Source organism: Benincasa hispida, chromosome 2, assembly GCF_027475165.1.
Source record: "Benincasa hispida cultivar pf3 chromosome 2, pf3_genome.v1.1, whole genome shotgun sequence".
In the NCBI taxonomy this organism is placed as follows: Eukaryota; Viridiplantae; Streptophyta; class Magnoliopsida; order Cucurbitales; family Cucurbitaceae; genus Benincasa; species Benincasa hispida.
Window position 1 is genome coordinate 32,935,692 of NC_143479.1, and position 12,462 is coordinate 32,948,153.

Below are 12,462 nucleotides of genomic sequence, written 5' to 3' on the forward strand. Positions count from 1 at the left end.
AAAAGGAACTTTCTTAAAATGAGTTCTGGTTTTCGCGTTATTGACGTTAGATGCTGAATCTGGAATTTATGGACGAACAGGCAATTTCTTGCTAAGTGTGAGCTTGGTTTAAAAGGAGTAGTCTCAAAAGGAAGACCAAAGCAGTAACTAAAATTCTTATTCTGATGTGTAGGAGCGACGTCCATTGGGGAGCCTACCAAACCTAGGAAAAACAAGCCTAAAGACCCGTGAGTGACTAAATGTCTTAAAAAATATATATATAAAAGGAGCATGCATTCCAAATGAATTTCATGCCAAGGTTTATAAGGGTTTTCCAAGCAACTACATTCTGATTTCATGGCATTTCTTAGGCATGATGTTTTAAGGTATCTAAATAAGTTTTACTAATCCCAACGCATGTCAAGGTTGAATGCTAAAGTATTGCAAAACTAAAGGTTTATAAATCGTGAAGCATGCATGTTGAATTGTGATAATGCTCTTATGGTGAAAGCTAGGTACGTGTTATGCCTAAAGCTTATTGTGGTCAAACCTTCTCTGAATGTTACGATTCTAATAAACCGGATGCCGAAGGTATAAAAGGTATCCGAGGAAGTACCTAAGGTGTTGACGGTACTTAGTATACTCCACATGCATATAGGTAGTTCTGTATGAGAGGCCGAAGTATGGGTCTCCTGGCCACAATCATTATAATGGGACCGAAGTATGGGTCTCATGGCCATGAATGGATGTTGGGAGCTTGAGCTATGAACACTCGCTCAACTAAGGCTTGATATGTTTGACTATGATGTTATGATTAATGTATGATACTATGTAAGTTGCTTGAGATTATTTCCAACACGCTTATATGTTTAAAATAATGTGTTTGAAATGCTTGAGACGAACTGTTTTTCTATAAGTCACTCACTGGGCAACTAGCTCACCGTTTTCAAATGTTTTCCTTTTTCCCAAGTAGCGATCAGATTCCTCGCGGTTGAACCCACTGCTGCTTGCCACTCAAAGCTCGGTTAGGAAGGAGGAAACTTAGGTTAAGCGTGTTTTGATGTACACATGTTTGAGAGAAATCGGGGACTTGTGGATTTTATTTTGGGACCCATGTTTCGTTCTTGCTTTGTTTTGTTGGACATATGTTTTGTCGTTGTTTCTGAATTGTATTTAAGTTGCTTGCTGGTTAAAGTCATGGGTATTTTGCCGCTAAGTGTATTTTGTATATCAAGGTTTTTAAGCAGGTTTTACTTAAGTTAGGCAGTAAGTGCTGGCAAGTAGGTCGGTAACTGCTGTCGTCATATCCTCTTTCGGTCTTGGGGGGTAAACTGGGAGGGGGTGTGACAGCAATGGTTTATTGTTAACCCATGGATCATACCAGAAAGGAATGGATTTCCCACGGCCTAAAATGGTAGTAACATGTTGATCCACGAGAAGTTGGAGGTAGGACAATGCTTTCCAAGGACCTTTGGTAGTAGACATGGATCCATTACCAACTTTGTTACCGCACAAGGAAGTTCCAAATATTGCCATGATCATTCCTCGCCATAAAGAAAATCTTTCCAACCTAAAGCGCCATATCCATTTTGCAAGAAGACCCTCATTTCTCAACTTGAGATTGGTGATCCCTAAGCCACCGGTGGATTGAGGGGATGTAACTTTATGCCAACAAACAAGATGCAAGTTAGAGCCATCTTCCTTTCCTTTCCACAAGAAGTCTTGAAAGATCTTTTCAATAATATTGGCCATTTTGCGAGGGAGATTGAAAAGGGAAAGATAATAAGTGGGAAGGTTGCTCAATGAGGCTTGAATAAGAGTTAAAATCCACTATGATGAAGACCACGACATAATTCTACGCTGTATTTTCTCAATCACTAGGGCCCCAAAAGAGAAAGTTTTGTGCTTGCCATGTAGAGGAAGCCCGAGGTAGGTGTTAGGCCACAATCCAACCTTGCAACTATATAACCCTGCAATGTCCTGAAGCTGTGTGGGAGTAAGGTTGATGCCAAGAATTTCAGATTTTTGGTGATTGATGGATAGGGCGGAATAGGACTGGAAGGTATCAATAACATCAAATAAATTCTTGATCTGTTCCAGGTTGTAGGTGGAGAATAAGATGGTGTCATCTGCAAATTGGAGATGGGAAATAGACAGCCCATCATTACCGAGATCAGAACCCTAAATCTTTTTATCCAATTCACCTTATGTAAGCCATACTAAGGGTATCAATAATGATATTAAAGAGGAAAAGAGATAGCGGATCCCCTTGCCTAATACCCCTAGAAGCATGGATTTTTCCTCTAGGACGACCATTGATAACGATGGAGTAATTTGCAGAAGAGATACAACCCAAAATTCATTTTCTCCAGAGGCAATCGTAACCTCTAGCTTGAAGAATGTGTCAAGGAAGCCCCAATTGACCGTATCAAAAGCCTTTTTATATCCAGTTTAATCACAATGCCCTTCATCAATAAGCTCATTGGCAATAAGCGAGGCATCCAAGATTTGACGTCCCTCAACAAAGGTCGACTAGTGTTCTAAAATAAGGGTAAGGAGAACCTTCTTCAATCTATAGAGAGGACTCTAGCCAAAATCTTATAAATACAAGTAGTCAGCTTGATCGACCTAAAATCACCAACTCTTTTTGCATCAACACACTTGGGGATGAGGCAAATATAGGTCTCATTGAATTTGGCATTGACTACCTTTCTTAAAAATAATCCTGAAACACCCTCAATATGTTAGGCTTAAGGATGTGTCAAGATTTTTTATAGAATTCAGCAGTATATCCATCAAGGCCCGGGGATTTATTTGTACCAAGAGCACAAACAGCCCCCCATATTTCCTGTTTATTAAAGGGAGTTTCTAGCTGTGATGACTGTTGCGTAGTGATGTGGATGTTCCTTCTTCCTCTTGTGATTGGCCATACAGCACATTCTACAAACCATTTCTCTTTTGCACGAACTTTGGCAAGCCTCATGAAGCTTTGATCAACTCTTTCCTTTAGTAAGAAAAAAACTCAAAGGTGAAACCATATAGAAGTCTGCGAAAGCTCTCTAAAAGCCATTTAACTGAGATTAAGGAGAGAAGAATGTACTGTCCTTTCTTTATGTCTTTTAAAAGGAAGTTCGATCCTTCTTGCTCCATATGGAAGGCATGGCCAAGGATGCGGTAAGAGAAAGAAGCCATGGCTAAACAGGGCAGAAACAGAGTGAGAGGAATTCGGTGGAAGGGTAGGAGCCGGAAGAAGGTTAGAAGGAGTGGGGAGAGAGGCAGTTAGAGGGAGGGAAGGTTAGGGAGGGCATGGTGAGCTTTGGTGGGGTGGTCGGAAGGGAGGGCACGGGGGAAGGGAGAAAAAGAGGAGAGAGGGGAGAGCATTTTTTGTCCTTCTGGTCAATCGGTTGGCATGATTTCTTAATTGAATCCTTCACAAGTTTTCTTCTCATGAAATGCTCTACGAAGGATTTAAAGAGGTAGGGGGGATGCTTTACTTTATAAAGTCGTTTAGCCCCTAATTTGCTAGGCCTTGGCACTAACTTACTGCAGGGAAGGAGATGCTGCACGAAAAGAGGAGATGGAATTGTTTAAGGAGGGTGTTGGATCCGACAGTGGCAAAGGAGCCAATTTTTTTGCGGAAACAGGGGAAGAAGGCTTAATCGGGTTAGAACAGGGGAGAAGTGTAACGGACTTGGGTGACGATTGGACTTCTTTGGTGGTTGGGGAAAGCAAAAGTGCCTACCGCAAATTAAGATTAGAATTAGATATTTCCGCGTCACAAAGTCCTAAGGACTTTTCATCTTCTTGTGCGAGTGGCTGTTCAACTTCAAAAGGAAAAATGCCGACTACACAACCTCCTTCTCCCATCTCTCTCTTCTTAAATACTTGAGGCGCCTTTTCAAATTTGCCATTAAAGGACTGTGTCTTTTCGACTTCTTTCACAGGAGACCCTTTACATGCTGGTGACTGTTTGACTTCTTCAACTAAAAAGGAGGAAAGAGTGGTTGATTTGCCCGTGTATCTTCCCAGAGAATGTGGCTTTTCACCTTCCTCCGCAAAACTTGCAACTCTTTTCGGGGTACACTTCTTTGAGATTGGATTCGGGTTTCTTGAGAAATCCGGCTTGGATTGAGAGGAGACAAGGAAGGTCCAATCTGAAATATCTAAATGGAAATTGACTCCTTCATCTTGAATAACTTGATTCAACCGAACAAGGTCAATTGGATTAAAAAAGTCCTTAAAAAGTAAATTCCCAAAAGACTTGGATGGAGCTTCTAAACATTCAATATCACCAAAATTTAAATAAAAATGACCACGATTTTCATCCTTAATTTCGATAGTAGCCGGCATGAACCCACAAAGGTTTCGTCTAACTTGAATTTTGGCTTCTAAACAATTTGTGAGGTTGAGAGCTTCTGAAGCAATTGATTCCAATCCCCCAAAATAAGCACCTATGGCTGATTGTGAAGAAATCTTTTCAAACAAGTTCTCTTGTATTGAGACGTAAACTTTACTGATAATGAGGATCCCCTTTTGAGATTTTGTAAAACTGTCGGCTTGCTTTCAACCCATATTACAAAAGACCTGAATTTTCAAATGTCATTTTGACAACATATGTAATTTCCTTTGAATTCCACCTAGAATTTTAAAAATTAATGACGAAATCCTCTCTTTCTATCTCCTAAATTAAAACCAACTCCGGGTTCTGATTCTGAAAAGTCTTTTCAAAGCAACATGCTAAGCTCTCTCCAAGACCTCGAGCATTCCATAAAACAGTTTTCATTTTTACAAAATCAGCTTACATTCTGAGATGAATGGTAAGTAGCTTTACATAAGTGTAGACCACAGACTTCAACAATGAATGAGGATTTGGAAGGAATTTGAGATGGAGACAAGGGACTAGAACTTGCATTTGGAATCTGATCATCCTTTCCCTCATTAGACCTTTGAAACAAGTGTGCAAAAGCTTCTCTATGATTTTCATCAGAAAACTTTTCCTTTGAATTCAAAAGCAAAACTCAAGTTGGGACTTACACGAGTACAACCTTCTTCAATAAGATCAAAATTAACTTCTAAAGCACCTCTTCGAGAATAATGCTTCTCCAGGATAGATAGAGTGAACTGGCTCTTTTCCTTCCAAAGAGGATGATGCAAATACTAAAAAAGGTTGATTTCTATTAATTAATTGAGGAGAGGGAGGAACATTTAGCTTCGATTAGATTTCCAAAAAAAACCATCGTTTTTAATGATTGAAGGAGAGAGAAGATGAATTAATGGCCCACTATCTTCTGGAGAGAGAAGATAATTCTTATTAATAACCAAAACATCATTATGTAACACTCCAGGCCCAGATTTGGAATCCAGATTCGACACCTTCAAAACTTCTCTCAGCCACCTTGGAACCCTTCATTTCAATAGAGAACCATTCAGCTTCATCTCTTTGAAATGATCCTGAGACTTAATCCTATCAAAAGCCAAGATGGAATCTCTGATCATCTCCCAAAAAAAACTACCTTTCTTATATATACGACCTCACAATCATTTCTCATCTTCTTTCAAAAGAGCACGTCTCCATCAAGCCAGCTTCAAACCATTGCAAAGATGATAATTGAGGAAGAAAGGAAAATCTTCCGTTTAAAAGATCATTCTCATCTATTCAAATACAAAAATAAGCATCGTGAATGCAGCAACTTTAACTTCCATACTCACTAAGGATAACTACAGATAGGAGGACTTTAAGCCAAATGTCAATTAGAGGAAGGTTAACAAAAAGGGGTGAGAAAAAGGAGGAAGGATAAGAGAGGAAAAATCATTATTCTTTCCTTGGTTCCTGAACCATTATTCATATCATATATAAATTATTCATATCATGCATATTTATAAGCAAGGCTTCTACCATTATTCAATCGCATAGCAAATGCAAGTATTAAATTAAGAATAAGGAAACAACATTTTCTCTTACAACAGTACCCTTCCAAGAAATGAGCAAAACATAAGAAAATAATTTCACGCTAATTCTCAAAGCCTTCAATTTTTTCGTTGATTAGTGATGATATAATTGAATAAAATGTTGCATAAAAATTAATGGAAACGGAATTCCTATAGTTATCACAACTTTAACCTAAAGAACCAATCCTATAATTTGTCAAAGACCAATAACAGGAACGAGAACAACCATATGTTGACGAACAAATTCTAAAAATTGAAAAGTGAATATTCCTTTCTTCAATACTCAAGCTGAACATCTCAAAATAATAAAGATAGGGAACTGCAAAAATGTATACAACACGGGTTCTATGGTAAATACAGAAACTTTCTAAGTAAATCAAAGCAATGAGAAACCATACAACTAACTACTTTTGTCCAAAAATAGGCTTACCAACGGTGTTTCCCCCTCCACTTCATCAGCAAGCACGTGCCCAATTATTAACAGAAGAGAGTAAATTTCTTCCAGTGTTTCAGTTGGATCATTGATGCCCCTTCCCTACAGACACCATGGACAGAAATATATAAATCTTCACATTATGTGGAGACAGTAAAAATACTAAAAGAAACCAAAAAAGATAGTTATGAAACAAGGCTTAATGTACAGACGTGGAGGATACCTAGATGCTGAATATTGATGGGTATTAATTAATAGAACTAGAATCACATAAAGGCTTTCAAGTGAATGGTTCACATTGAGAATAGAACAAGCTCCCTGGAAATTGATAAGTCTCGAATTATATATTTACTGATTTGGCAAAGCCAAGGGAGTTTCGAGAGCTCCCCCCTCTCCAGAATGCTCAACAGAGCTAACAATGCCTTCCCCCTCAACCTCACGGCCTTAATAAACCTTCTCACAACCCTATACAAACAACATATAACTACCCAAAGCTAATCCCACTTAATAAGTCTTATAACAACCATATACAAACAACATACAACTACCCGAAGCTAATCCCCACAAAATCACAACACTAGTATTCTCCCCACAAACAGCCCTCTAGTATTTACAATTCCTGACCCTTGCTTTCTCCTTTTCTTACGTGAATACAACTTGAAACTTTGGGGGTATCAAAAATATATATCCATTGGTACAATGTCACCCCATTTGAAATATTCTTATTCTTTTCATGAGCGACATAAATATGTCAGATCAGGAGAGCATTCTTGACTTTGTTAGTTTAAATGAAGATACTGCACACATGCATCCAAGTAGCACCTGACATTTCATTTCTTCAAATAAAAAGTTGATTAATAAAAACATGAACAGCTTAGCCAGGTTGATTTAAAACTAAAATCTTGGAAACAAGCATCTTCCAAATAGCCATTTCATTTGTTCTTGTAGGCATCAAGAGCTAATAAGCTTGATCAGTTCCTAACTCTCACACTTGAGACACTTTCTATCACCTAGTTACATTTTGGGGGTTTCACCATTACATCTTGAAGACGTGGCTAATTTAATCAAAGGTTTCTTTTAGAAAAAAAAATATACACACACATACACGTCAAGTAGTTAACCATTGTATTCCTAAGGATAAGAAACTTTTGAATGGTCATTGTACTTCGTCTAATAGATATCAAATAGTTTACTTAGACTTTATCAGTTGCTGACTCTCATGCTTGGGATGATTGTTTCCCTTGAGCTAGATGGGTCAAATGATTGATGAACTCGAACTACAAATCAGGTTAACTCTGAATCCAGCAAGGTCTAATCCTTTTTTTTCACCTTTAAAATATTGAAACCAAACGGCAAACCCCCATTATTCAAGCAGTTAACACCATAGAATGTTCCGCAAAGGTATCCTTAGTGCATGGAAAGGGGAACCTGATTAAGCTTAGAGAGATGCTCTGAAAACAATCCTATGAGGAAGGGAACTGTGAGATTTATTGCTGCCCTCGCAATTAGAGCATAAGCACTTAATCTTTCATCCATGGCTGTAGAAGCAAGAAAATGCAAATAATGACAAACTGTAGCAGGTACGTTAGCAATTATAATAATTGTTCTGAAAACTAGTTTATTATAATTCTTTCTCACCAGAAACAGAAGCTTGAAAATATTCAGACTCGATATTGTCATCAGCTGAGACAGATGCAGCTGCAACCATATCACCATTAGCTAATAATATAAATTAAGAAAGGATTTCTCAAATATAGAAGGAACCCCTAACCACCTTTTAGCTCTGATTTGACGATTAAAGCAAACAGGTTAGCTGCAGCGCTGATACCTTCATGTGGAAGCAATGAACTCTGACCACACCTCTCTAATGGCTGAAGCGGGCAAGGGGAAAAGAAATCTAAATTTTAGACTACTAATTGCAATCATTAGTTCCAAAATCATATAATGATAGAAATATTTAAAATGTACAGATAAGTATTCGTCCAATTAAATACTGCAATTTATCTTCAACCAAGCGCAAGCAATAGTGTTTCTGGACTAATAGTCAACAAAACCTTTTAGTATTAAAGCCACTACCTGAGAGGCATAAGATAGACAGAACAGGACACAGTCCTCTAAAAACTAGGACAAGACAATCTAAAGATATTTTTAGAATGACGTGTCCTAGTGTTTGGAAGAAAAATGGAAGAAGAATCAAGGCAGCATAAATACATTGTTCTTGGTAATGAAGATGTCAGACTAGTTCAAACTTAATACAATTACAAGATAATTTATTAAATATTAATTGCTACATACTATGAGGAGGGCAGTCCAGGAATCAAGTAAAATATCACGGGCCTGCCAACTCCACGTCTCCTCATCACTGTTATGGGTCATAAGAACCTTTACAACTTCACCCATTAAACTAGATAACAGTTGAAGGGTGCCAAATGGCCTGGAATATCAATGGAAAAGAATCCAATCAAATATGACCAACCATATAAATTAAATAGACTATCAATGTGTTACTGAATCACAAGTTACGTTCTTTTACTGACCTGATTGATTTAAGTAGTTGGTCAAACACAAAGGGCGTTGTTACGGTTGCAATGGATAGCAATGCACGACAACCATCAAGCATTTCACTTAACCCAAGAAAAAGATATTGCACATGAGAAAAAGAGACTAAGTATCGAACAGAAGGATCGTCATGAAATCAAGAGTGCAAGTTAACCTTTCACATTTTCCATTTTCAATCGCTTTCGAAACAGAATCCGGAGGATCAATCCACTGTATTATCCCCAAAAGGAGCTGTAATAGATGATTTTCATGCATCTGCCCATTATCTGATCATTAAACAACTTTCTTACTACAACAGAAACTATTAGATTCATGATGTAAAGTATTACTATAAAACGCGGAAGAAGCCGAGAGACGAAAAATTTCCACTGCTACCGTTGTAATAGCATGTATAAGAGCTGAAATGGATTTGGTCTATAGGTTGTACAACCGTGTCCTTTAAGTTTTAAAAATTCATCCATAACAAACTCCAAGCTAGTCAAGTGAATAACTTCACTAGAACTGAAAGGCACAGTGATACAATCAATAGAATCAACTAATTAAGGTCATCATGAGATTAAAAAATATTTCTTTACCATAGAGACAAAAGAATATGCAAAGAATATCAAGGATAGAAAAACAAAACATGTGGAAACTTGAGTATCATAAAAAAAAAAAAATGTGGCAACTTGAGACACAGATAGGCAAGGAGGCAGCATTTACCAGAATGAAATATTGTCCCTGCCAAGGAGCAAAATTGTACGATTAGCTTTCGAGCAGATACGGCTATAGGGCAGTCAAGCCAAAAGGCTTGACATGAAAACTTCTGTCGAAGTGCGGCATATAAATTCAAAAGCCATGAAATATGGCCACTTGAAATCAAAACATCATGCCAAGCAGGACCAAGCTACAACCAAAGAAGAGAATGAAGACGTCGTAAAAGACTAGACAGCACAAAACAATAGTTATACAACTGACACCTTTATAACAAGAATTGTATGGTAGAATAACCTACCTAAACAAAAGCATTAAACAGATAAAAGAACAGTGACTAACTTCCATCCAACAGATTTTGTGTGATGACACACCAAAGAGTGCAGAAAAATGATAATGCATCCTAACACATCAAAGAAGATGGCTCAAGTTTTAAACAACAAACGTAGACACAAAAAAATTAATTTCTAAAGAAGAATTATAAACTTATTGTGATTAAGGTGATAACTTAAAACCCATTTCAACATGGCTAAGATGATTACTGGTATGACCTTCTCAACAGAGACATTGATGGATGCTACTGCCCCAAAGCCAAGCCACTTTAATTGATGGTAGTCCTTTTCTTATGAAAAAAGCTTGATTTCCATTGAGAAAAAGGATGAAAGAACACACAGACACACAAAAAGAGAAAAGCCCACAAAAAGGAGCCAGACTGCAAGAAGGAACCAGACCACTTTCATTGATGGTAGTCATATTATGAACTCCTCCTTGGTTGCCAATAGAGCACTAATGACCATAAAAGAAAAAGGAATAACGTTCTTGGGTTTCAAATTGATTGAAAAGGCCTTTGATAACATTAGTTGGGATTTACTAGATTATGATCTAATGTCAAGGTGCTTCAAGTCAAATAGAGGGGTTGAATTCATAATTGCCTACAAAGTTCAAATTCTCCTGTTTTCTTACACAATCCTAAAAGTCGATAAAAGATGTCAAGATGAACAGAGAGACTCCTTCCACTTATAAACTGAATAGTTAAGCTGAGAGAGCAGTTTAATATTACAGTATGAAAAGTTATACCGATATTGGAAAGGACAAGAATTTCTTTTTAAAAAATTGGGACTACAACGATGTTTGGAGAGAATTTTATTCTTTATTCTTTTCTGTCCAAAAATGTAAAATATTTAGATATAATTTTCTCTCTCTAGAAATCCTAGAGGGGGGTCTTCTTCATTATTGTTCTTTTGTTTTAAATGGCTTATATTTTGCTTTTCTAAGACAATTTCTTAATTACTTCTCGTGTAGTACTTTGTTTAGAATATTTTGTTTATAAATGTGCCTTTGATCTCTTTATCTCTTATTTAAAACTTCCACTTTCTATCTTTCAAGTGCACTATTCTTAATTATCCATGAACATGACTGAAAGCAAACCCAAATTCAATATGATAGTACAAAAATTCAATTCACTTGACAACTTAAAAAATTAATTCTAACAACACAGCACCAGAAGCAGAAATTTGGTCACCTGCACCAAGTTATACTCAGATCTCTTGGTTGTATCACCATGATCCTTGACTCCAGCATAGTAAAAGCTTACATTAGCTTTAGCACCAACAATATTACAAAAATCCCAGTTCAAAATTTGAAACATCAGACGTAAAGCAGCCGTACAAACTTTGACTTCTGGAACCTCAGTCTGAGAATCAATTATTATATTGGTGACAGTTACAGCAGCATCTTTTGCCCAACAGTAAAACGTCTATCATTCAAGTCATACAAAAAGATAACGGTTGATAGAATGTCAAATTAAGGGGAAAAAAACAAGAGACATACTAGGCAGAACCAAAGTAGGTCATTTTAATTTAAAACGGCTTCCAAAAAAAATAAGTAAAATAAATTCAAGAACCTTCAAGTAGTTCAACTCCAATGATCTCCTGCATTGCTCATGAAACTCCCTAGGAAGACCCATAGCACTTGACGTAGAGGGTGAAAATTCCGATACCTGTTGAAGGGAAAATAATTAGCATTATAAGGTTAAATTTGGACATAACATTATGAAGCTATTGCTAAAAAATAATCCTTCAATTAATAAGAACCCATTTAATGATGATTTTCCTTTTTCTGAATTACCATAGTAAGAACCCATTTAATAATGATTTTCCTTTTTCTGAATTACCATTTTTAAAAATTAAACTTGTTAATAATAATTTCTTTGTTTAGACTTCCATCGTTAAGTACCTAGGAATCTAAGCCAAATCTCAGAACAAAAAAATAGATTCTTGAAGAAAAATAGTTATAAACTAAAACGAATAATTTCAAATTAAATTAGAAAAAGGGAAAAACTATACCAGCAAACCTTTTAAAAAGAAAACATAAAAACCAGACAGAAAAAATCAATGTCAAAGAGCCTTAAATGATTTAAGAAAATGTATCTTACCAATGACTCCAGGAAGTTAACTCCACAAAATTGCACATCAACACCATGAACACCATGAATAGACTGATTTATCTGTAAGTGCAAAACAATTCGTCATGACATAAAAAATAATGGTTATCAAAATTCCAAACCAAGATTTTTGGAAACCAAGAAACATCAAAATTCCAAACCACAATAAAAAAAAAAAAAAAAGTAAAGAAAATAACATAATAAAAAAAATATGAGAACTATTTAGGTAACAAAATCTGGATCATTGTGAAAAGAAGATTCCACGCAAAATCCTGAAACAGAATTTTTCTTTTTTTAACAAGGAATAACTTCTCGTTGTTGTCCTAAAAAAGAAAAAACCAGAAATAGCTTCTCATTGATATAATAAAAAGGAATAAATGTTCAAGGGATACAAACTCCCAGAGAG

General features: G+C 36.5%; 1 protein-coding gene across 5 annotated transcripts in view; it reads right to left on the reverse strand.

Annotated features, from left to right (window-relative positions):
- Positions 1 to 12,183, reverse strand: part of LOC120069549 (exportin-4 protein) — a 53,797-nt gene extending 41,614 nt beyond the window's left edge. For 2 of the 5 annotated variants that reach the window (XR_016527723.1, XM_090310788.1), the window contains exons 1-11: positions 12,048 to 12,183; positions 11,517 to 11,612; positions 11,136 to 11,369; positions 9,623 to 9,806; positions 9,075 to 9,186; positions 8,899 to 8,985; positions 8,657 to 8,795; positions 8,136 to 8,232; positions 8,000 to 8,059; positions 7,790 to 7,899; positions 6,359 to 6,463 (exon numbers count right to left, since the gene is read on the reverse strand). Coding sequence is in view for 4 of the 5 variants with exons in the window: in XM_090310788.1 (XP_090166914.1) it covers positions 6,359 to 6,463; positions 7,790 to 7,899; positions 8,000 to 8,059; positions 8,136 to 8,232; positions 8,657 to 8,795; positions 8,899 to 8,985; positions 9,075 to 9,186; positions 9,623 to 9,806; positions 11,136 to 11,369; positions 11,517 to 11,579 (1,191 nt within the window). In the remaining variant the exon portion in view is untranslated. Of the gene's footprint in view, positions 1 to 6,358; positions 6,464 to 7,789; positions 7,900 to 7,999; positions 8,060 to 8,135; positions 8,233 to 8,656; positions 8,796 to 8,898; positions 8,986 to 9,074; positions 9,187 to 9,622; positions 9,807 to 9,914; positions 10,017 to 11,135; positions 11,370 to 11,516; positions 11,613 to 12,047 lie in introns of those variants that run through there. The other 3 variants (XM_090310789.1, XM_090310790.1, XM_090310791.1) reach the window with 3 other exon arrangements.
- Positions 12,184 to 12,462: the final 279 nt, after the last annotated feature.